Source organism: Mustela nivalis, assembly GCF_964662115.1.
Source record: "Mustela nivalis genome assembly, chromosome: 19".
In the NCBI taxonomy this organism is placed as follows: Eukaryota; Metazoa; Chordata; class Mammalia; order Carnivora; family Mustelidae; genus Mustela; species Mustela nivalis.
In genome coordinates, this window is record NC_139038.1 from 8,991,448 (window position 1) to 9,016,624 (window position 25,177).

The 25,177-nt window shown below is 46.9% G+C and overlaps 1 protein-coding gene and 1 long non-coding RNA gene across 5 annotated transcripts in view; one reads left to right on the forward strand and one right to left on the reverse strand.

The window, feature by feature from the left end:
* The window catches only part of PRKRIP1 (PRKR interacting protein 1), a 26,483-nt gene continuing 1,306 nt past the window's right edge, over positions 1-25,177 (forward strand). The window contains exons 1-6 of one of the 4 annotated variants that reach the window (XM_082713008.1): positions 35-217; positions 944-1,022; positions 2,269-2,369; positions 5,605-5,690; positions 6,959-7,026; positions 11,337-11,720. In XM_082713008.1, coding sequence (XP_082569134.1) covers positions 92-217; positions 944-1,022; positions 2,269-2,369; positions 5,605-5,690; positions 6,959-7,026; positions 11,337-11,575 — 699 coding nt within the window. In that variant the 5' untranslated portion in view covers positions 35-91 and the 3' untranslated portion in view covers positions 11,576-11,720. Of the gene's footprint in view, positions 218-943; positions 1,023-2,268; positions 2,370-5,604; positions 5,691-6,958; positions 7,027-8,684; positions 8,885-11,336; positions 11,721-12,994; positions 13,106-25,177 lie in introns of those variants that run through there. The other 3 variants (XR_014306119.1, XM_082713010.1, XM_082713009.1) reach the window with 3 other exon arrangements.
* Positions 17,831-25,175, reverse strand: LOC309854184. Its single transcript, XR_014306124.1, has 2 exons — positions 19,740-25,175; positions 17,831-19,643 (listed from the first exon to the last, which is right to left on the reverse strand). It is a non-coding gene; the product is annotated as an uncharacterized lncRNA (long non-coding RNA).

The following is a 25,177-nucleotide window of genomic DNA, read 5'->3' on the forward strand; positions in this document are numbered from 1 at the left end:
CGCTAGCGGACTGCGCTTGCGCCGCTGGCGCGCGGGTCTGTCGTCATAGGCGCGCGCCGTCGCCGTTCGCCGAGAGCGAAGAGGGGCTGTGATGGCGAGTTCGGCTGCTTCTTCAGTGCGACCGCCGAGGCCCAAGAAAGAGCCGCAAGCGCTCGTCATCCCCAAGAATGCGGCCGAGGAGCAGAAGCTCAAGCTGGAGCGGCTCATGAAGAACCCGGTAAGACGAGGCGCTGGTTCGACGGCGTCTTCCAGCGCTTCCGGGAACCCGCGGGCTGGCCTCCCCTGCCTGCAAACTTAGAAACTCTGTACCCGAACCCCAGGGCCAGTCCTTAGGAAGGAGTGGGCTACCCCGGAGATAGTGAGCTTCCTATGGCCTTATGTTGGAGCCCAGGGTGGGGTGAGGGCGTTGTGGAGCGGTTTCCTGTGCTCTGAGGCACTCCTAGTTTACCTTTCTCTGAACTGAAGCGTTGACTGGAAAGATAGAATCTATGGGTCGACACAAGGGTTTATTTTCTTCTAGATAGCATCAATTGTTAGGAGGCATTGGCCGACAGAGCTGGGACAAGTCACTCTCCCGTCAGGGTCTCGCTCGGTCCCTTCAGTCATAAAAATAATTGGATGAGGTCTTTTCTTAAGCTTTGGATAGAAAGGGTTGACTCCGGGTGTCCTGGTGGTAAGGTTAGAGGTTTCCAGCCATAAATGGTGACTTAGGCTTCTGAATTCTGCTTTGGAAAGTTAGCTGTAGCCCTGGCGAGGCTATGGGCTGTGATAGACCCCAGAGTACAGGGGATGGAGTAAATCTAAGGGAAGAAAATCAGCTTTAGGTCCAAGGAGCAAAAGCAGTCTTACTTCACCCATCCAGTTAAAATGCTTTGGTCTCAAAGAGATGTGAATCTGTGAGCGGCGTTGTACTGAAGGATGCCTCCGTGTTTAAATGTTGCAGGACAAAGCAGTGCCAATTCCAGAAAAAATGAGCGAATGGGCACCTCGGCCTCCCCCAGAATTTGTTCGAGATGTAATGGGTAATGTTGTCTGTTTATATGTGTGCGCGGGTGAATATAATTTCTGAAGCATAGATGTAAAAACCCTGCAGTTAGTATTTGTTAATTAGATTTCTAACAGGAAAAAAAGAGTTCGCTGGTTCAGTAATTTTTTTTAAGTTTTTATTTATTTATTTGATAGACAGAGATTACAAGTAGGCAGAGAGGCAGGCAGAGAGAGAGAGAGAGAGAGGAAGCAGGCTCCCTGCTGAGCAGAGAGCCTGATGGGGGCTCCATCCCAGGACCCTGAGATCATGACCTGAGCCGAAGGCAGGGGCTTTAACAACCACTGAGCCACCCTTTAGCCCACTGAGCCACCCGGGCGCCCTGGTTCTGTGATTTTGTACTAAAAAAGAAGGGGGGTTGTTGCATCCAGTTTGGCACGAGAGAATTTTCTTCTGCATTGTTTTAAATAATGCATCATGTTGTTTTTTTTTCTAACATGGTTTTGGGGGTTGTAAACTAACGTATTAATTATAAAGAAGAATAAATAATAGAGATATGAAAAATTTTGAACCCCCATAATTCCACCATTCCCCTTGTAACATTTTTTTAAAAGATTTATTTATTTGTCTGAGAGAGAGAGAGCGAGTGTGTGTGCTTGCCTGCGGCAGGGAGAAGGAGAGAAAATCCCAAGGAGACCCCCCACTGAGCGTGGAGCTCAGTCTCAGGAGCCTGAGATCATGACCTGATCCTAAATCAGGAGTCAGCTGCTCAGTCCAGCTGAACCACCCAGGTGCCCCCCATTTGTAACATTCTGATAAGGCCTTTCAAACTCCTAGTCAAAACCACTTGGGTTTAAGAAAAAATGATTTTATAAAAATGGTCAGTTGTTGGTTGGTTGTTCAACACAAGTACTTAGTAACTTTTTTTGCTTTGTTTTAAACTTAATATACATAGACATCTTTTCAGCTGTGTCAAATGTGAAATCATCTGACAGGGGAGGTAAAGATCTTAAGCTGTCTTCTAGGTTTCTGATCTCTCAACCACAATGTGTTCCTCCTCTTAGTGTGTTAGAGTGGAATTTTTAGTGACTTCCCATTCAACGTTCATGCAACAATTATTTAATGATTACCGTGCTAGGCAAGTCACTGTGCCAGCTTCTGGAGTACAATGGGGGGTGGTCCTTTCAATTACTTCCGATTTCTTTCTTTGGTCCCTTTTGATTAAGGGTAGCCTATGTTGGTAACTGGATTTCATTAAGAATTCTGGACTCTCCTGACTATAGGTTCGAGCGCTGGGGCCGGCAGTGGCGAGTTCCACGTATACAGACATCTGCGGCGGAGAGAGTACCAGCGACAGGACTACATGGATGCCATGGCAGAGAAGGTCCGTGAGCAAAGAGGCTGGCTGACCCCTTGGGTTTGGGCAATGTGCACTTAGGACTTTTAGGAAAAAGCATTTAAAGAAGAGAAAATAACACCTGGTTCTTGGCCTGTGTGAAGGCTGCCTTCTAAAGTCAGTGTGGGAAACAGACATCAAATCCAGATTATTCATTGGTCAGACTCAGCACATCAAGATGCTCCCACTAGGAGATGAACAGAGGAGGGAGACTTCCGTGTGCGTAGAAGGGACAGGAGAGTCCCCTTTCCCTTCCAGGCCATTTGTCCTGAAATGGAACAGAAAACAGGATCTCCCACATCACTCGAGTTCTTATTTCTGTTCTCTCTCTTTTTGGCTGAGTTCCTATAATTCTTTGTAGCTGGTGTGAATAGCAGTGTGCTTTCATGTCTCTGCTTCTTTGAGCGGTCTAGTTAGAGGATGGCATTTCTTCATGGCAGGTGTGCAATAATAACTAAGAATTGGGAATAGCCTTAGAAATTGTATTGTAAGAACTATTAAGCTTTTTATTACCTGACCAGAAGACCCAAAAACCTCTCTCTTGTTGTTCTTAAAAAATACTCTTTGGATATTTTGTTTATTTTTCAGAAAGAACTTTGGAGTTACTTTACCCACTCCAGAAAATCTTGTTGATTTTTTTTGTTTTGTTTTTTTTAAACTAGAATTGAGTCCATAACTTAAATTGAATGAGGATGGATGTTACAGTGTTTAGGCATCCTCTCTAGAAATGTTCTTTTTTTTTCTGAATCTCTCAGTGATGATTAGAGATTTGGTATAGATCTCACATTTGTTCAAAGATTTTGCTTTTTTGATTGCAGTGGTGCTAGTTGCTCCTTTATATTTTATTACTGGCGATTAGTAAAAATCAGAAAAAAAAAATACTAACATTTTAGTACTCCTATATTTTCCCACCTGAGTATAAATAAAAACCAAGGGTGCCTGGGTGGCTCAGTCATTAAGTGTCTGCCTTTGGCTCAGGTCATGATCCCAGGTCCTGGGATCGAGCCTTGCATCTGGCTCCCTCCCCACCGGGGAGCCCGCTCTTCCCTCTCCTTCTATAGCTCCCCCAACTCATTCTCTCTCTGTCTGTCAAAATAAATAAATAAAACCTTAAAAAACAAAAAACAAAACCAAAAACCCCTGCAAATATTATTTGGCTAATTGTTCATGATTTTCCATATCTGATTTCTCTTCCTAACGTGTGAGAGATTGCCCCTTGCTCTTATCTTACAGCATGCACTGGAAGAGACCTTTTTCTCAGTCTAACCACGATGCCTGTTACTTCCTTGAATACATCCGTGTGTTTTAGAGAGCTTTACATACTTTACGGTGGTATTTGTTTGCTTTTTAAAAAGGAGGAAACCACTTTATCCAATAACAGTTGATTTTCTAGTAATTTGGTTTGAAAAAGACTCACTGTAGAATTTCCTCCTATCTAAAGGAAGTACAACGTTTAAAAAAATTAAAATGATTATTCATTCAAATAGAATGCTATTTAGCAATCACAAGGAAGAGACTAATGATACGATGATCCCTGAAACATGCTGAGTGAAGGAAGCCTTGCATGAGAGAGCCTGTCATATGGTCCCATTTATACGAAGTTCTACAAGAGGCAGGACTAACCTATGTTAAACCATATAAGTGTTTCAGAACGATTGTCTGTGGGAGTTGCATAGGAAGAGGTAGGAGAGAACTTTCTAGTGTGATTAAATAGTACACTCACAATTGAGCATTTTGTTATATGTATTACCTTAGGCGGAAGAAATAGAAAAACTGTTAACAAGCATTAAACCCTGTCAATGCTATGCATGCTTAAATCCTTGGAGGTGAAATGTCCTGGTGTCTGCAACTTTGAAATGTGTTTTAAAAAAAAAAAAAAAAGACAGGGGCGCCTGGGTGGCTCAGTGGATTGGGCCGCTGCCTTCGGCTCAGGTCATGATCTCAGGGTCCTGGGATCGAGTCCCACATAGGGCTCTCTGCTCGGCAGGGAGCCTGCTTCCTCCTCTCTCTCTCTCTCTCTCTGCCTGCCTCTATGCCTACTTGTGATCTCTCTCTCTCTCTCTGTCAAATAAATAAATAAATAAATCTTAAAAAAAAAAAAAAAGACAGGTTGATGGATGGGTAGTGGTAGAGCGGGGTGGACAGATGTGATAAAACAAGGAGCAAAATGTCAGTTGTAGGATCTCGGTGGTGGGCATATGGAGTGTATAATACCTTCACCTTTTCTGTGTTTGAAATTTTCCAACATAAAACAGTTCCAGCAAAAAACAGTATTAAAAACATAAAAAAAATATTGAAGAGATAGATATGACACGGGAGAAAATATGTGAAAGTAAAAATTCACTGGAATGGCCAAAATTGAGTTTGAAAAATATCTTTAGGATTTCGAAGGCAATGTAATCATTGCCGTGGTGGTTTTCACCTGGTGTTTGCTTGTCTTACGGCCCGTCTTGGTCCCCAGCTGCTGGTGGTTCTTTTGTAGCTGCTGCCGTCCTCCGCTTGTGACATTCTCAATTCTAGTGGGGAGTTTCTGGTGGCTGGTCCCACAGCTGTACCTGGTCACCACGGTGGGTTTTCCACTGTCAGGAATAAGAAAACTCTATGTAAAAACTATCAGAAGCACTGTTTAAATTTTTAAACTACTTTAGAGGGAAGGAAATAGAGTAGGCAGTTGGCTCAGCTACCAGTGCAAACGATGTTCAAAGATCAGTTGTGTAGATTTCTTTTTTTTAAGATTTTCTTTTTTTTAAGATTTTATTTATTTATTTGACAGAGATCACAAGCAGGCAGAGAGGCAGGCAGAGAGGGGGGGGGGAAGCAGGCTCCCTGCTGAGCAGGGAGCTCGACATGGGACTCGATCCTAGGACTCTGAGATCATGACCTGAGCCTAAGGCAGATGCTTAACCACTGAGCCACCCAGGCTTTCCTAGATTGCTTACTATAAATCACAATAGCACACTAGCCAGGGCCCTATGGCTACATAACCAGTAGTTGTGCCTTTTCTCATGCTCTCATGTTTCTTTGGGCAGGAGGGTCTCTTACTGAACCGAAGCAGACACGTTCGCCATCCAAGTGCAGAAAACCGTATATTGATTCCTGCCCCACCTGTTGGGCAGTCTCTTCCAGTTAAAAGTGGCCCTGCAGCACCCCCAGTGGTGTGACTTGTGGAGATCTCATCCATGGCCCAGAGTCCATCTAAATTTAAATTTGTGTTTTTTCACAGCAAAAATTGGATGCAGAGTTTCAGAAGCGACTGGAGAGGAATAAAATTGCTGCGGAGGAGCAGACGGCAAAGCGGCGGAAAAAGCGGTAAGGGCTCTGTGGCTCTTCCTAACCCATGAAGCCTAAAGGCGGGAAATATGAGAGCTGAGTAGTCCTTGCAGTCAGAAGTTCATTGTATGCCCTGTCGAGGTCTTGGGTGTTACCCAGTAGACGGATGGCCCGAGATATCTGAGTATCTGAGAGATTAAGTCACTTACTGCTGATGCTTTCCCCCATATCCCCCCGTCACAGATTCTCCGCAGCTCAGGTCAGTGCCTGGGTGACCAGGTAGATTTCTAGGTTTCCTCCACGTCTGTATTTTAATATCGAGTTTAACAGTATGCTGTGAGCAGACTTTGTTTAGCTTCTTCCTTAAATTAGGGTGTGTGACCTCCCTCAGTGACATTACATCAGTATGTAGACTCGTGTGTGTGTGTGTGTGTGTGTGTGTGTGTGTGTGTGTGTTTTAGTAAATGCTCTCTTCTCCTTTGGAGAACTAAGCAGGATTCTAAAAACAGTTCCTAATTCTTAGTCTGTTTCTGGCAGTCTGTTAATTTATTGAGATAGTCTTGTGTGCTTGCTTTCTTGCTTTCTTTCTTTCTTTTTAAAGATTCTATTTATTTATTTGACAGAGATCACAAGTAGGCAGAGTTGCAGGCAGAGAGAGGGGGGGAAGCAGGCTCCCTGCTGAACAGAGACTGATGCGGGGCTCCATCCCAGGACCCTGGAATCATGACCTGATCCGAAGGCAGAGGCTTTAACCCACTGAGCCACCCGGGCGCCCCGTTTCTTTTGCTTTATGATATGCATAGTAAATTTAGTTACAGAGCATGTTTGTATGCTACAACTTGATTACATCTTTTTTTCTAGCTATTTTGCATTTTTTTCTTTTACCATGTTTTTGTTTCCGTGTGTGAAATTGAATAAGAAACAAAACTTGTAAAGCTGTAACATTTCACATGGAAATGCTGCTCAGTCTCCACCAGCTTTAGAAAGCTGATACTGCAATAAAGTGTTGTCATTTAAAAAAATAAAATAAACAAGTAAATAAAAATAGTCCCTAAATATCTCAGAATGAAAAACATTTTCAGCAATCACGTCAGGACTCCACAAACGATTTCATTTTGATTCAAGAAGAAAACAGCTTGGTAATATTGGTGGTGTTGGAGCAGCAGAATCATGGGAAAGTATTTCTTCCCTTTCATTGTTATAGTGTTTGTGTTATTATAAGGTCTTTAAACATTCTATAAGTAGATATTTATTTTCTAAAACATATAGTAAGTTAATAAAGGAATTCATGTATTTTATATTTATAGCCAGAAGTTAAAAGAGAAGAAATTATTGGCAAAGAAGATGAAACTTGAACAGAAGAAACAAAAAGAAGGTGAGTGGTACTTATTTTTCAAGGTTGTGATCTTTCTTGGTGTTGATCACCACGGCTGACCTGTCAAGAATGAGATTTAGAGGGGAGCCTGGGTGGCTCGGTGGTTAAGCGTCTGCCTTCAGCTCAGGTCATGATCCCAGGGTACTGGGATGGAGCCCTGCATCGGGGCTTCTCCCTCTCCCATACCCCTGCTTGTGTTCCCTCTCTCGCTACCTCTTTCTCTCTCTCTGTCAAATAAATGTTAAAAAAAAGAGAGATTTAGAGTTTGGAGCTGGTTGGCTGGCCACTGAAGAGACGAGGACTTATTTCTATTAATTAGGTCTTGTTTACTTGCAAGTGTCAGAAAGATAAACAGAAGGAGAGATACTGGCTTATGTTAAGTCAGGACAGACCTCCCTTCAGGGATGGCTAGTAGAGGAGCTCAGTGATGTCACTGGCATTCTTTGTCTCCTTCTGTCCCCTGGCCCCTTGTCCTCAGACAGGTGCATGTCCTCCTGGTGGTTGATGGGTCCCTGGGGCTGCACCCTGCCTCAGTCGGCTCAGTGGGCTCAGTTGGGCTCCCTGCTCAGCAAGGAGCCTCCCTCACCCTCTGCCTGCCACTCCTCCTGCTTATGCTCCCTCTCTGTCAAATAAATAAAATCTTTAAAAACAAAACAAAACCAGAATGCTTTGGTCTCTAAGAAACAAAACTCAAATAGCAGTAGTTAAACAAAGAGGAGTTCATTTCTCTCATGTGACAAGAAATTTTTGTTTTTATTGTTTGTTTGTTTTTTTTTAAAGATTTTATTTATCAGAGAGAGGGGGAGAGAGCGAGCACAGGCAGACAGAATGGCAGCAGAGGCAGAGGGAGAAGCAGGCTCCCTGCTGAGCAAGGAGCCTGATGTGGGACTCGATCCCAGGATGCTGGGATCATGACCTGAGACAAAGGCAGTTGCTTAACCAACTGAGCCACCCAGGCGTCCCTCATGTGACAAGAAATTTGGTGGAAGGGGGCAGCTGAGTGGTTTAGCAGCTCAGTAGCGTCAGGCCCAGTATCCCGGCAGTTCTCTTGGCCTTTATTTTGTGGGCATGAGATGGCTGCCGTGACTCCTGCCATCCGACCAGTGTTCAAAGAAGAAAGAAAGGGGGAAGAAGCGGTACTTGTCTTTTTTTTTTTTTTTTTTTTTTTTTTTTTTCTATTTTTAACAGAAGAGAAAAGATCCCCCAAAGTGCCCGACAGATGTCATTTTATATTTCACTGGTCAGTGCTAGGTCACTTTGCCATTCCTTGCTGCTGTTAGGTTAGATGACTAGAAAACAGACTTGTTGTGACTATCTTTGTAACCCATCAGGATTCATCCCTGGAAGCTGGGTACATTGCCACCTTAGACTGAGATGAAATTTTGTTAACAAGGAGGAATGGGGGAGCGCCTGGGTGGCTCAATGGGTTAAGCCTCAGCCTTCAGCTCAGGTCATGATCTCAGGGTCCTGGGACCGAGCCCTGCATCGGGCTCTCTGCTCAGCTGGGAGCCTGCTACCTGCTCTCTCCCTGCCTGCCTCTCTGCCTACTTACGATCTCTCTCTCTCAGTCAAATAAATAAATAAAATCGTAAAAGATAAAAACAAAACAGGGAAGACTAGGGGCCGAGTCACGTATCAGCATCCCATCGTGCTTCCAGTCCTGTCCACCTCTGAACCCGTCACATGGCCAGAGATGCCAGCCACTCGCCGGCCCATGAGCTGAGAGTCAGGGAACAAGAGGTCTCCCGTGGAAAGGATAAAGGAGGCCAAGAGACGAAACACATGACAGCTGCAGACCACAGTCCTGAATTGGTGGCGCTTCCCTGATTGACCAGCCATGGCTCCTGTGCGGACAGTTGTGATTTTTGGTCTTCAGAGGAAATTAGACTTTCCTTGATACACTAAATGTGATTTGTCTCTTCCAGAACCTGCTTCCTTGTAAGTTACGAACATACTACGTGACACACTGTATATGGTGTAGTTCTGAACTATTTCCTACTCTTTCTTAGTGTAATTTATTTTACTATCTGAAAATGTGATGCTAAGAACTCATTCCTCAAATAGACCGCCTTATTACTTTCCCAGACCTCTTCTCCCTCCCTACACATGGGGGAACCCAGAAGTGCTTGATCCAAGCTTGCCTGGGCATCATTTCTCCTCTCTCTGAAAACCTTTTTATTCATTCAGTTAGAAGAGGTCTGCTGGCTATGAATTTTCTTAGCTTTTCTTCATATGGGGCTGTCTTCCTATCACCTTTGTTCCGGACAGACATTCTCACTAGCTACAAAGTTCTGGGTTGACAGTTTTGCCAGGTTTTTTGGTGTGTGTGTGTGTTTGTTTTATTTTGTTCTGTTTTTAGCACTTAAGAAATGCCATTCCACTTTCTCCGTCTTCCATGGTTTCTGATAAAAATTTTATAGTCATTCAAATTTTTCTATCATTGTTTTTCTCTGGCTGCTTTTATTTATTTTTATTTTTTAAAGATTTTATTTATTTTATTTGACAGATAGAGATCACAAGGAGGCAGAGGGACAGGCAGAGAGAGAGGGAGGAGGAAGCAGGCTCCCTGCGGGGGCTCGATCCCAGGACCCTGGGATCATGACCCGAGCCGAAGGCAGAGGCTTTAACCCACTGAGCCACCCAGGCACCCCTCTCTGGCTGCTTTTAAGATTTCTGGTTTTTTTTTTTTTTTTAAGATTTTATTTATTTATTTGACAGAGAGAAATCACAAGTAGATGGAGAGGCAGGCAGAGAGAGAGTGGGAAGCAGGCTCTCTGCTGAGCAGAGAGCCCGATGCGGGACTCGATCCCAGGACTCTGAGATCATGACCTGAGCCGAAGGCAGCGGCTTAACCCACTGAGCCACCCAGGCACCCCTCTCTGGCTGCTTTTAAGATTTCTGTCTTTAGGGGCGCCTGGGTGGCTCAGTGGTTTGGGCTGCTGCCTTCGGCTCGGGTCATGATCTCAGGGTCCTGGGATCGAGCCCCGCATCGGGCTCTCTGCTCCGCAGGAAGCCTGCTTCCCACTTTCTCTCTCTCTCTCTCTGCCTGCCTCTCTGCCTACTTGTGATCTCTGTCTGTCAAATAAATAAATAAAATCTTTAAAAAAAAAAAAAAAGATTTCTGTCTTTAGATGTCAGCAGTTTGATTATGATGTATCTATGTGTGGATTTCCTTGGGTTTATCCTGTTTGATTCATGGAGCTACTAGAATCTAGACATGTGTCTCTTGTCAAATTTGGAAGGGTTTTTTTTCAGTCTTTTTTTCTCTTCTGTTGGGTGATTCCTGTCGATCTGACTTCAAACTATCTCTTTCCTCTGCCATTTATATTCTGCTGTTGATCCTACATAGTGAATTTTTTATCTCAGTTACTCTTTTTTTTTTTCCCCAGAAAGCTCTATAATTTTGACTTTTATTTTTTAATGTTTTATTTATTGGAGAGAGAGCAACATTGCACAAACTGGACTGGGGGTCAGAGGGAAGGGGACAGGCAGAATCCCCACTGAGCAGAGACCCTTGCACGGCCTGATCCCAGAACCCTGAGATCATGACCTAAGCTGAAATCAAGAGTCAGGCGCTTAACCAACTTGACCCTCCCAGGCCATCCCCTGGGCATTTTGAATATTATTATCATGAGGCTTTGGTCTTGGTGGTATTTGTTTTAGTAGGTAGTCAGCCTGGCTGGGTTCCAGAACACAGGTTCTCCCTAGCCTCCTGTAGTTGTGGTTCCATGGTCAGTTCGGTTTTCCAAGTTTCTACCTGCTCTCCAGGTGTGTCCTGCATGCGCCACCCAGTGGCCAGGCAGGGCTTAGTTCTTTTGAGTTCGGTTCTTGAACTGTTCGGTATGATTCTGGCCACATCCAAGCTTGTGCTGTTAGGCTGAGCCCGGGAGTTCAGAAATGACTTACGGTGCCTTTTCTAACCTCCTTTTTCTCCGTGAGCTCTGCTGTACTTTCTGGTTTCCTGGGACTCCCTTTCTCAGACCCCCAGCCGGAAAACTGGGGCTTTAGTCCCAGGCTGGCACATGCTGCCTTCAGCTGCACCTGCCTCCAGGGCCGAGCAGTGGGAGGACAGCGAAGAAAAGCAGCAGGGCTTCCCCGGCCATCTTAGGACCACAGCTCCTCTGATCAGAAAGAAAGGCTCCCCTCTTCTGAAGTGTTTGTGCCCGCAAGCCCCCATTGCCACCACAGGTGCTGTTGCCACGGCGACTCGGGCGGGATTGCCTGAGCGCTAGGGTCTGAGTGAATGGAGAAAAGGAGACCCACGCATTTCCCTTCTTCTCAGCGTCGGGGATCCCTTTCTTTCTCCTCAGACCAGAATCAGAGGGTTTCTTGTGAAGTTCCCGCAGTGCCTGGGCTCCGGGTCTGCATGTCGGATCTCCCCGACCCCAGGCTGGGGGTACTGAGAAGAGTCCTCAGGAATTCAGAGCTGTTCCCGTGGCACTTTGTATACTGGTCTTTTCCCCTAATCTGCTTGCTTCTCAAGAGCCCATCATTCGGGGCCTCTGGGTGGCTCAGTGGGTTAAGCCTCTGCCTTCAGCTCAGGTCATGATCTCAGGGTCCTGGGATCGAGCCCCGCATCAGACTCTCTGCTCAGCGGGGAGCCTCTTCCCTCTCTCTCTCTCTGCCTGCCTCTCTGCCTACTTGCGATCTCTGTCTGTCAAATAAGTAAATAAAATCTTAAGAAAAAAAAAAAAGAGAGTCCATCATTCTGTCCACATCCTATAGCCATATTCAGTGGAGAGAAGGAGTCAGATGTGCTTGCTCTATCTTACCTAGAACCCTCTGTTTCTGTCTTTGTTTAGAATCTAAACACGGTACTGTAGCTCTTTTGCATTTCAGCCTGGTGCTGATTCAGGTTCCAAAATCCTTTTGAATTCTGATTCTGAAATTCAGCATGTTACCATGACTTTCTGGGGATGTCATGGGCAGAGTTGATAAACATGACTCCTTTGTCATTAGTGAAAATGTTGAGCCAGACTGGGCCAGGGCCTGAGCCCTCCAGCGTCCCCGGGAGAGCTCTGTGTTGGCTGGCAGGGACCCGTTCACTAAGACTTTTAGGGTGGAGTTAATTCTCCAGCTAAGAATCAGCCAGACTCCCTCTTGTTCCCTTACTCCCAGACGTGTCATAAGAAATTCAGAGGTAATTTGAGGTGTGGAGTGAGTATAGTAGACGTAAGTTCTTGGCTTAGCTCTCCCTCCGGCTCACCCTGACCTCAAGCATCTGGCTTCTCTTATTTAAGTAGATTTCTTTTTTTTTAGCTTATAACTGATAAGCACTTTCTAGATCTAAAAGTCTACAGTTTGACAACTTTGCCAAACATCTTGCTGTAATTGAGATACACACCACATTTCGGGGGGGGTTCCCTCAGCAGTGCGTGTAAAAACTCTTCCGTAACAGGAAACTGAGGTTAGTTTGCTCTGAATTTGTACTTAATGAACCTGTATTGGGTCTTTAGGGGTCACATTTTAACTTTTTCGTCATCAGTTCTGTGATCAGAGGAGACCAGTGGCACTGGCACAGAGCTGGGGCCACCTCCTCCTCTGACCTCTTTTACACTTTAGGTGCATGGACCCTGCCATTTTCTGGAACCTTTCTTCAGTTTGCCCGAGGCTGCAAAGCGGATCTGAGCTCACAGAGCGGGCTCTGGTGGTCCCAGGGAGCTCACATCCAGAGCCTCCAGCTTGTTGATGGCGGCCTCAGGCCTCTCACTGCCCCCACGCCACACCCCCCCCACGTCTCAAGCTTCGGTTCTGTCAGAAAGACGACGTTTGTGCCCAGGTGGAGTCGCACCTTGTAACACGGTGTTTTGTCACACCGAGGTTGTGATCTTTGCTCGCCAAGTCCTGCAGTCGGTTTCCAGGTGGCAGCTGTCGTTTTGTCGTTTTTCCCAACGCGAATAGAGCAGGCTAGAAATCGTCCGAGTGCGTCACTCCTCTGGATAAAGGGATCTGTGAAATTTTCTTTCAGTTTCTGTGTTGGCCGTGGGCTGCCATCCAGCAAATTGGAAAATCGCTGTTGTAGGACGTGGGCCCTGCCCTTACGCTTCATCGTGAAGTTAGCGCCTGTCCGGACTAAACGGTACAGTGCCGCGGCCGGGTAGGGCTTGTGCCAGCGAGCAGGAGAGAGCGTGCAGGTCGGGAAGGCCGTGTGTGTGCCTTCTCTGTCTCCTTCCTCAGTTTTCGCTTTGTGAAAGAGAAGATGGGTTTTCTCGCTGTCTGGTTAACATGAAGAGAAACTGAGTGTGGTGGTACTGGGTTGGGCCACAAGGTGGCTTCAGGGCACCACTGGGTTCTTGAGGAACTTGGGCGGAAGATCACTGCAGCTTTTTAAGCCCTTCTAGAAAGCGGTGAGGGGCAGGCAGCAGGCTAGGCGTTCTGTTCTGTTGTTGGAAACTGTCCCCGTTTGTTGTCCACACTGGTCCAGTAATTTCGGTGGGGACGACCAGTCCGAGTGACCCCACGGGACGGCGTTAAGCCAGTGTGGATTATTTTGAAACCTTGAACTCCCCAAACCAGCGTTACTTAATCCTAACAGGCCGGCCCGCCAGAAAAACCTAGGGCGGCCTCCCGTGATTCGTGACAAGGTACGGCTAGAGCAGTTTGTCAGGCTCAGCTGTGTCAGCATTTGGGGCCGAAGAATTCTTTGTTGTGAGGGGCTGAGTCCTGGTCACTGCTAACTCTGCCCACTAGATGGCAGTAGTGCCCACCGCCCCCTGCTTACTGACAGTCACAGATGTCTTCCAGACTTTGCCAAGTGTTCATGGGGGAGGGCTGAAGGGGGGGAGGCGACAAAATTGCCCCGATTAGGACTTCTCTCTCAACTGATATCTGGTGTTCAGAAGGTACTGAGTATGTTTTAGATTGAACCATTGTTTCAGTGCCCAAATTCTTAGATTTGCTATGTTGGAAAACTCCGTATGCTTTGTGCCTTTTGAGAATAAAGCTAATAGGGGTGCCTGGGTGGCTTCGTCAGTTCAGCGGCTGTCTTTGGCTCAGATCATGAGCCCAAGGGCCTGAGATGAAGCCTCGTATCTGGCTCCCTGTTCAGCAGGGAGTGTGCTCCCTCCTCTCCCCCTGCTTGTGCTCCCTCTCCCTCTGTCTATCAAATAAATAAATACAATCTTTAAAAAAAGGAGAGAGAGAGAGGGAGGGGTGCCTGGGTGGCTCAGCCGAAGCCTCTCCCTTCGGCTCAGGTCATGATCTCAGGGTCCTGGGATCGAGCCCCACATCGGGCTCTCTGCACAGCAGGGAGCCTGCTTCCTCCTCTCTCTCTGCCTGCCTCTCTGTCTAATTGTGATATTTGTCAAATAAATAAATAAGATGTTAAAAAAAAAGAGAGAGAGAATAAATATAATATATGAACATTTTAGAAGTTTTTGGAGTGTATAGAAGAATAAAGTAAAAAATTTAGGTTATCTATAATCCTTACTAAAAAGTCATTTTGACATTTTGAATGACTTTTTTAAAATTCAGTTTTTAAGTATATGTCACATAAGCCTCTTTATGTAAATACTGTATTTATAGTTGTTCTGATTTTATCACATAGCATTGCCTCATAAATATTTTCCATATTCTTATAATTCCATAGTACAAGGAAGGATTTTTTCTTAATCTGTTCTTTCTTTCTTTCTTTCTTTTTTTTTTTTTTTTTTTAAAGATTTTATTTATTTATTTGTCAGAGAGAGAGAGAGAGCAAGAGCGAGCACAGGCAGAGTGGCAGGCAGAGTCAGAGGGAGAAGCAGGCTCCCTGCGGAGCAAGGAGCCCGATGTGGGACTCGATCCCAGGACGCTGGGATCATGACCTGAGCCGAAGGCAGCTGCTTAACCAACTGAGCCACCCAGGCGCCCCTCTTTCTTTTTTTTTTTTTAAGTTAATAACCGTTTTGGAGTACCTGGATGACTCAGAAGAGCATGTGACTCTTTTTTTTTTTTTTTTTTAAGATTTTATTTATTTATTTGACAGAGAGAGAGAGAGAGATCACAAGTAGGCAGAGAGGCAGGCAGAGAAGGGGGAAGCAGGCTCCCCGCTGAGCAGAGAGCCCAATGTGGGGCTCCATCCCAGGACCCTGAGATCATGACCTGAGCCGAAGGCAGGGGCTTTAACCCACTGAGCCACGCAGGTGCCCCAGCATGTGACTCTTGATTGATCTCAGGATCATGAGTTCAAGCCCCATGTTGTAGAGATTACAAGAACAAGTAAACTTTAAAAAGTAAATAAATGAGTTTCAGTTACATTCAGTGACATTTACCTGGTATTGCTAAAATACAGGAATAAAATCTCCGATTCCTAGATTTTAAAATATTATGTAAACAATAGTGTAACAGTAATGGAAACAGCTCCTGTGTTATCCTCATCAGTCCCCTCTCCCTGCGCGTGCGCGTCATTTGCGTAGTGTGGGAATAGTTGTCCACTTTGCATTATTTAATTCTGTAAGCATTTCCAGCCCTTCACAATTTGAGTGACTGCTGACATCCAGCCATTGTCCTGCTGCGACACACCTCTTTGCCTTTTGTTAAACATTAGATTGATTCACTTTTGTCTTTAGAAGACACTTTGTAGTGAATATTATGTACCCCTTTATGGTTTATTTCCTTAAGACAAATTTCCAGCAGTGGAGATTACTAGATCACAGAGTATAAAAAGATTTAACGACTCTTGAAGTACATTTCTTTGCCGAGGAGCCAATTATTACTGCCGTCAACAGCGTGCACCAGTCTCCACTTCTGCTGTATCCTTGCCAGCACTGGCTTTTCAAAATTACTCCTCCATGTGGATAGGAATGTGACTTCAAAAGCAGTCATGGTCTCACTGGGGATTAGTAAAAACCGCACAAAGATCCAGATCCAGATCTGGCCGGACCAGGGTGGCAGCCTCCACTCTCTTCCCGGCCCAGTCCCCACTTCTCCCCCTTGTGTGCAGTCCCCAAAGCTCTGGTTAAAACAGAGATTAGACGGTCCTTTGTTCTTTTGCTTATTGTCAAAAAACAGAATTCATCCAAGTAAATCTAAGGATCTAATTGGTTTTATTACGCAATTCATGAGTCAGCTTCCCATCTAGCAAGTAGAGAGATGCCCCCCGGAGGTCGAAAAAGGGAAGGTTTTATTGGAAGGAGGGTGGGGCCAGAAGTTAGTGGCAGGGTTTTTAGTCATGCATATGACCTCTCTAGTGTTGATCAGGAAATTTCTGCTCAGTTGTTAAAAGGTCACATTCCTGGGATAGATTGGAAGTAATTAAGTCGGTTTGCTGTTGGGGGTAGGGGCAAAGGACTCCATTTTTTACTTTATTAATTTTGTATAATATCAGGGGCACCTGGCTGGCTCAGTTGATGGAACATGAGACTCTTACCTCAGGGTCGTGAGTTCAAGACCTATGTTAGGGGTAGAGTTTACTTTAAAAAAAAATTATATAGGGGCGCCTGGGTGGCTCAGTGGGTTAAGCCTCTGCCTTCAGCTCAGGTCATGATCTCAGGGTCTTAGGATAGAGGCCCAAATCGGGCTCTCTGCTCAGCAGGGAGCCTGCTTCCCCCTCTCTCTCTGCCTGCCTCTCTGCCTACTTGTGATCTCTCTGTCAGATACACAAATAAAATCTTTTTTAAAAAAAATTTTAAAAAATTATATAATAACAATAGCTAACGCTTATTGAATATTTATTACGTATTCCCAGCTGTAAGTGCTTTGCGAATATTATCCTCCCATTTGCCCTGAGATACAGGCAGGCAGTGGTGTCACCTCGTTTTACAGTTGGGGGATTGTAGGCACTGAACAGGGTTAGAGGGAGGGAGTGACGGGGCACAATTGGAACCCAGGTAATGGGTCTCTGCCGTCCGGTGCGCTTACCCACAGGGTGACCCTGCTTGGAATCCAGTCGGCAGCTCCTGCATTCCCGGTTCTCTGCTCCCGCTGGTGTACGCCTCTGTTCTTTTTTTTTTTTTTTTTAAGATTTTATTTATTCATTTGACAGAGATCACAAGTAGGCAGAGAGGCAGGCAGAGAGAGAGGGGGAAGCAGGCTCTTTGCTGAGCAGAGAACCCGATGTGGGGCTCGATCCCAGGACCCTGAGATCATGACCTGAGCCGAAGGCAGAGGCTTTAACCCACTGAGCCCCCCAGGCGCCCCACACGTCTGTTCTCCCCCCTTGTTTCACATGCTCCGGGCTCTGTGCTCCGTCCTTTTCCTTGCTTCTTGGCTCCCCATCTGCCTGAAGAGCTTCAGGTCATCCTGCACCTTCCTCTTGCCATGTTCTCTCTCTCCTTAAAGCCTTTCCTACCCTCCCTCCGTTACCGAACCATCTAGCCTTTCCCTCCCCCTTGCTCCCAGAGGGCTGTGCACTTAACGTGGTTTAGACAGTCTGCTAAGTCACCTAATGTGGTTATCTCTTGAAGGAGCCAAGGGCAGGCTGCCCCAAGATGGGCCACGTGGGCATGAACATTGTTTTTGAGTTTGTTAACCTTAAACATAAGAATTTGCAGTTACTTGGGACGCCTGGGTGGCTCAGTTGGTTAAGCGGCTGCCTTCGGCTCAGGTCATGATCCCAGCGTCCTGGGATCGAGTCCCACATCGGGCTCCTTGCTCAGCAGGGAGCCTGCTTCTCCCTCTGCCTCTGCCTGCCATTCTGTCTGCCTGTGCTTGCTCTCTCCCCCCCCCTCTCTGATAAATAAATAAAATCTTTAAAAACAAAAAAAAGAATTTGCAGTTACTTGACCAGTAAAAAGGGCGTTATTCAGGAATAAAAGAATTGCAGTTGGGTACAAACTAGCTGTTTCCAAAGCGCAGGCAAGTCTAGAGAACAAAGGGGAGGGAGTGCTTTTTTTTTTTAAAGATTGTATTTATTTATTTATTAGAGTGCAAGAGAGAAAGAGCAAGCATGAGCAGGGGTAGGGAACAGGCAGAGGGGAGAGGGAGAAGCAGACTCCCTGCTGAGCAGTGAACCCCGCGTGAGGCTCAATCCCACGTCTGCGGGATCGTGACCTGAGCTGAAGGCAGAGGCTTTATCAACTGAGCCATCCAGGCGCCCTGAGGAAATGCTTTTGAGGAGAAAAGGGGTAAGTTGGGAAGGCTGTTATAAACTAAAAGTTCAGTAGAGTGAACTTGGAATTCAAAGTATGGTGGCTTCTCATTGGCTAAACTTTTGGGGCAGGGGCGTACGTGGAAGGCATTTCTTTCTCCAGCCGGGACAGTAGAGCAGCATCCACAGAAAAGATCGAGTCCCTCTCTTCTTGTTGGGTCTGCAGCTGATGGTGAGGGTACGGCGCAACCCCCCTCAACTCCGGTTTGGTAAGGTTTCCTGTTACTAATTTTCACGAGTTAGAAGCAGTCAAAACCCAGCAGATTCAGGAAAAGCTCTTTACCTCCCCCTCAACTGCCTGCTGTACCAGGAAGAGAGCTCTTAACAGAGATTCTTCTTTACCTAAGAAATTATCTACACAAGAGGGCACACTTTGTTTTCCAAACATCTCCTGTTACCTTCCTGCTAATGGTCTTCTGCCTCTTTGTATCCTCAGACTCCTACCCCTCTCCTGTGCTCAGGATGTCGCTTAAGCCTTCCTGTTGCCTGTTTTTGGAATTTTGAGTCTGTTCACATTCCCCATACATTAAAAACTAGATTTGATTTTCTCCCATTACGGTCTCACGTCAGTTTGATTCTTAGTCCAGCTAGAAGGACCTTGAAGGGTAGAGGAAATTCTTCCAAACACAATTTCACTGTAAAATTCAGTTCTATGAGTGTAGGGCAGTGTCTTTTGTTTGTTTGTTTGTTTGTTTGTTTGTTTTTAATAAAAATATTTTAGAATAGTTTTAGATTTACAGGAGAAGTCCAGAGATAGTATAATCCCAAGGATTTCCATTTCCAGCTTTCCCTTTTATTAACATCTGAAGTTAACCATTTTATGACAATTAATGAGCAGTATTGATAGATACATCAGCCGAAGTCTCTACTTTATTCAGATCTCCTTAGTTTGTACCTAATGCCTTTTTCTGGCTTCAGAATACCATCGAGGACATCACATTACCTTTAAGCACCACGCACCCTTAGGCTTCTGTTAGCTCTGACAGTTTCTTAGACTTGTTTTTGATGCCTTTGAGAGTTCGGAGGGTTGGATGTCCTGTAGAATGTCCCTCAACTGGATTTTGTCTGATATTTTCCTCCTGATTAGCCTGGAGTTATTTTATTTTGGGGAGTAAGGCCACACAGATAAAGTCCGGTTCTTAATCCCATTTTATCAAGACTGTATACCACTGAGATGACTTGCACTGTGGATGCGTTGACCTTGATCGCCTGGCAGAGAGGCAACGCCTGCCAGGATTGTCTACTGTAAATTCACTCTGCTTCTCCCCTTTCCCACACTGTACTTTCTGGAAAGAAGTGACTGCCTGCCGCCCACACTGCACATCAGCTGAGGAGTTAGCGCCTCCTCTCTGTGAAGGTGCAGTAACCACATGGATGATTTGAAATTCTTCTGCACAGATTGTGCTCGTCTCCCCTGCTTGTGTATTTCAGTACGGCCTTGCGGATGCTGACTTTATACTTTAGGTCGAATGCAGCACCCCTTACTTCTCTTGTCGCCTCGTGCGTTCCGGCTTTGGTCATGCGGGCCTCTTTCCTTTGGCTTCTGTGGCCCCTTTACATACTTCCTTCCTTATGAGATTTGGACTTTTTTTTTTCCTTTTTAAAGCACATCCTTACTTTCTGGCACTATAACCTATTCCAGACTTACCTTTTATATTTCCTGCCCCAGACCTAGAACAAGCCATTTCTCCGAGGAGGTTTGGTTCACTTTTTTGGGGAATGGTTTTAGAAACCAAGATCTGGGGGTTAGGCATGTTCTTTGCCGCTGGGTGGGGGTGTTTGTTTAACTGATAGAACAAGGAAACATGCGCACGTACTAACCAGTGTGTTTACACGTATTTCTGGATATTTCTAGACATAATCGTGTGTATTGTTCTCTGTTACACTAAACCTGAGCTTATCCTGATGCCTCCAGCTCCGATCCATGACCACATGGATCGTTCCAGCCTTCCAGCGTGAGCCTCCAGCCTCATTCCAGCTTGTTTGCCCGTAACCTGCCACTCCGGTGAGGAGCCTGGCCTCTGCCCTCCACCGCTCACTTGTCCAGTTCCAGGGCCTGTGGGTGGTGCCTTCGGAGTTGTTAACCTGTTCCCTGTGCGAAACCGTTTTCTCAGCTAGAGTCCAGTGTTCTGGACAGTTCCTTTGCCCTTGGTCATACAGACACCACTATTGCCAGAATTCCTTAGGGCAGCACTTTTCTCCCACCCCCTTCACAGAAGTTGTTTCATCCGTTGGGTACAGGGTTGGATTCACGTGTCACCTTCTGCATCCATCCTGGGATCCTCAAGAACTTCGCAAATTTGCATACATTAGGTTTATTCTTCGTGCTGTGAAGTTCTGTGAGTTTTGACAAATGCACGGCGTCCTGTATCCACTATGACAGTGTCCTGGGGAATCGTCTCACTGCCTTAAAAAAAAAAATAAAAAGAATCCCGTGCTCCACCTCCAGCCTCCTCCCACCGCAGTCCCTGGCGGCCGCTCGTCTGTTCACCGTTTTCCATAAGGCCATGTAGTTGGAGTCCTAGAACATGCGGCCTTTTTGGCTGGCTTCCTCCACTTGGAAATATGCGCATAAGATCCAGCCGTGCTTTTGCCTGGCCTCGTAGCTCCGTCCTTTTTATCGTGAAACGGCCTTCCAGCCCACGGCTAGCTCATGGCTGGTTTCTCCAGTCACCTTTCGAAGGACATTGGGGTTGCATCCTGTTTCAGGTGATTTAGGGAGAAAGCTGCTGCAGACATCTGTGTCATGTCTGTCGTGCGGGTGTTCTCAGGTCCGCTGAGTGTGTGCCTGGGAGGGTGATGGCTGGTTCCTGTGATAAGAGTGTGTTTCGCTGTGTAAGAAACTGGCAGACTGGCTTCCAGAGCAGCCGGACCGTCCCGCCCTCCCAGCGCAGGACGGGGGCTGCTGTCCTCCACGTCCTCCCCAGCACGTGGCAGCGCCCCTGTCTTCAGTTGTAGCCATTCTGGTCTGTGTTGTGCTGTCCCACTGTTGTTTTAATTTGGGGCGGCTTCTTTTTCACTCTTGTGTCCTAGATATTAAACCTAGTAGTAATAAACACTTTATTTTTTGTTTATTATATTGAAAGAAGGAGCAAGTGAAATAACTTTGTCGAATTACCAAAGGACTTGAGTGTGCACCAGATTCCTAGGCCTCTCCTTGAAGGTGATGTTTCCAGGCCCCGACAACATGTTTCCGACACATAACGCATTGGTTGTGTTTACTGTTAGGAGGGGTTGGTGGTTCTTAGAGAACCTTGAGGCAGAGTATAAGTAAGTTATGCAACAAAGCAAAATCATCAACAGTTTCCACCTTGGAGCCCCAAGTTCAAGAGCAAGCCCCCCGCTGGTGTACAGGGAATGGGCTACAAGTGGCAAGGACTGTATTCCCCTGGGCCTGCGGGGTGGAGACTGAGGCCGGAGGCCTTGGACCAGTCATACCACGTGCCATAGAAACAGCATTCTTTCCTGTGCCTGCCACGCTCTGGGAGCTGGGGGTACTGGCCTGGCGTCTGGGGGCTCAGAGCCAGGTTTTTGATGCATCCCTAGTTTTTCACTGCATTTTTTTCCATGGTATGCACAGTTTCTCTTTTCCTGTTCTCTTTTTTTTTTTTCTTTTTGTATTGTAAAAATACACGGAACATTTTCCATCTTAACCATTTTTAAGTGACAGCTCAGTGGCGTTAAGTGCGTTCGCCGTGTTGTGCAGCCGGCACCACCATCCTTCCCCAGAACTCTTCATCCTGTGAAATGGAAACTGTACCTACTTAGACATGAACTCCCCCGCCCCCGCCCCGCCAGCCTAGCAACCACCGGGTTACTCTCTGTGTCTGTGCACTGGAATCATAGGCACCTGACTCTGTGGGGCCTTGTTTCACTGCACAGAATGTCCTCAAGGTTCATCCATGTTGTGGCAGGAGTCAGAACGCCCTTCTTTTTAACGCTGAGTGATCCTCTGCTGTGTGCACGGACCCCACTTTGCTCATCCATTCAGTGTGTCCGCCTCACCCCCATCTCCGCCGGGTTTCCCTTTTGCCTCTGTTTCCTCGTGCACTTCTGCAGGCACCGTTGGGCGGAGGCCCAGACCATCCAGGTCCGAGTCCTGCTTCCTAGGGGTTTGAGACCTTGAGTAACCAGTTCCATAACCTCTGCGAGCTCCATTCCTCATCTGTGAAGTGGATCTGGAGTAGTGGTGCTTGTCTCTTAGACTTCTCTTTTTAAGTAATCTCCACGCCCAGCGTGGGGCTCGAACTCACCAACCTGAGATTGAGTCGCGCACTCCACGGACTGAGCCGGCCAGGCGACCCCATCTCATAGATGCCCATTAGAATGAAACAGGGTGGTGTATGGAAAGACTTAGCATGTGCCTAGCACCTAAGAGGTTTTTTAGGGTTTTGTTTCATTACGTTTTAAGATTTTATTTATTCATTTGAGAGAGAGCACGAGCAGGGGGAGAGGCAGAAGGAGAGGGAGAAGCAGACGCCCTGCTGAGGTGGGAGCCTGATGCGGGGCTCGATCCCAGGACCTGGATCATGGTCTGAGCTGAAGACAGATGCTTAACCATCTGAGCCACTCAGGTGCCCCCACATAAGAGTTTTTTTTTACAAATATTAGTTATTAAAACATGCTTGGAGTGCCTGGCTGGATCAGTTGGTTGAATGTCGGACTCTTGGTTTTGGTTCTGGTCATGATCTCAGGGCTGTGGGGTTGAGCCCCACTTTGGGCTCCCCACTCAGTGCAGAGTCTGCTTGAAATTCTCTCTCTACCCGCCCCTCAAATAAAGAAATAAACCTTAGAGAATAAAACGTGCTCACTGTACTTTTGAAACTTCTCATTCCTTTCGGCATGAGGTTGCGGAGAAGGAGGAATATCCTAAAGCAGTGAAACCGAGTCTGAGAGATGGTTCCAGCCTCTGCTAGGAGTGCTCTCCCGTGGCCCAGCCTGGGGCCTGAGGGTGAACTGTACACCGCGCTGTACCCGGGGCACCCCGGGCCTTCCGCCCTGTAGCTGTCTGGCCAGCCCTTTGATGACAGCAGTAGCACAACTCTGGGTCCCTGGGGGCTCTAGGGGGTCCTAGAGCGAGTTCCTGCTTATCTGCAGGGAGAAGGCCTGTTGGTGGGCCTGGGGAGCCCGCGGTGCCTGTAGGGGCTGGAGGACAGGACTGCCTCTGTGGGCTCTGGCTCTCCTGTTCCAGCTCTCGCCCACTGCCCCCGCTCCCAAGGAGAGGGGAGGAGGAGGGGGAGGAGGAGCCGGGAACAAGTTGTCTCGCTGCTTGGTTTCTGGCCAGCTCAGCTGCGCCGTGGGCACCAACAGTCATGCCGGGCAAACATTGGAATTCAGAGATGCACGTGGAGTGTCGACAGAGGAGGTTTCTGGGTCTGTGGGAAGAGCTGGGAAGCTGGCATATTTGTTGTGGGCAGATCCCTCTGCTACATAGTTTTTAAGTCCCATCGTGAGAGCTTGCGACTTGGGCGGGAGCGTTGTTCGCCTAATGTTAAGTGTTAAAGTGTGGCTGGGGACATGGCCCTGCCATGGTGACAGTGACACACATGGGTCGGAGGGGGGAGCGACCTCTAAAGAGCAGTGAGGGGGCTGCCTGGGTGGCTCAGTGGGTTAAAACCTCTGCTTTAGGCTCAGGTCATGATCCAGGGTCCTGGGATCAAGCCCCACATTGAGCCCCACGTCAGGGAGCCTGCTTCCCCCCGCCCCCGCCTGCTTTTCTGCCTACTTGTGATCTTTCTCTCTGTGTTTTATTTATTTATTTGACAGAGATCACAAGTAGGCAGAGAGGCAGGCTGTGGGGGGAAGGAAGCAGGATGACTGCCGAGCAGAGAGCCTGATGCGGGGCTCGATCTCAGGACCCCGGGATCATGACCTGAGCCGAAGGCAGAGGCTTTACCCCATTGAGCCACCCAGGCACCCCAATAAATAAAATCTTTTTTTTTAAGATTTTTATTTATTTATTTGACAGATCACAAGTAGGCAGAGAGAGAGAGGAGGAAGCAGGCTCCCCGCTGAGCAGAGAGCCTGACGTGGGGCTCCATTCCGGGACCCTGAGATCATGACCTGAGCCGAAGGCAGAGGCTTTAACCCACTGAGCCACCCAGGCGCCCCACTAAACAAAATCTTTAGAAAAAAATAAGGGGTGCCTGGATGGCTGAGTCATTAAGTGTCTGCCTTCAGCTCAGGTTCTGATCCCAGAGTCCTGGGATCCAGCCCCGCATCGGGCTCCGTGCCCAAGCAGGGAGGCCTGCTTCTCCCTCTCCCACTCCCCCTGCTTATGTTTCCCCTCTTTCTCTCTCTCTCTGTCGAATAAATAAATAAATATCTTTTAAAAAGTAAAATAAAAAGCAGTGCGGCCCAGTTGATGGGGTGTTGGGCTCTCGTTACGGATGCTTCCGGACCTTCCTCACAAAGATGGGCTCCAGCTGCCAGCGGCGGCAGGCCGGTTCTGGGACCCACCCTTACATCGGAGACGTGGCATGTGAGACTGATGACGTGAGCCCCTCCTCTGGCTCCTCACGCTGTGTGGGAACAACTACAGCTGACCCTTGAACAACACGGGTGTGAACTGTGTGGGTCCGCATATATGTGGATTTTTTTTTTTTTTACAGTACAGCACTGTGAATGTATTTTTCTGATTTTCTTAACATTTTCTTATATCTGGCTTACTTTTCTTAAAGCCTGCTTTACTGTAGGAATGCAGTACGGAGTACATGTCACATACAGAATGTGCTAGTGGTCTGTTTATGTCACGGGTAAGGCTTCTGGTTTGTAGTTCCGTTTGGGGGGGCGACAGGAGTTACACATGACGGGGCACCAAGGTACTCAGCCGGTTAAGCATCTGACTTGATCTCAGCTCAGGTCTTGATCTCAGGATCATGAGTCAAGCCATGCTGGGCATAGAGCATGCTTTAAAAAAAAAAAAAAATTATGTGTGGATTTTTGGCTGCATGGGGGATGGGTGCCCCTGACCTCTGCACTGTTCAAGGGCAAACTGTAGTTCATAATTTCTCCTTCGTGTTCCTCCATTTTAAAGCATCCCTTGGTTCTCTGGGTCTGTTGGTCTCTAATCCGATGTCGTGTGAT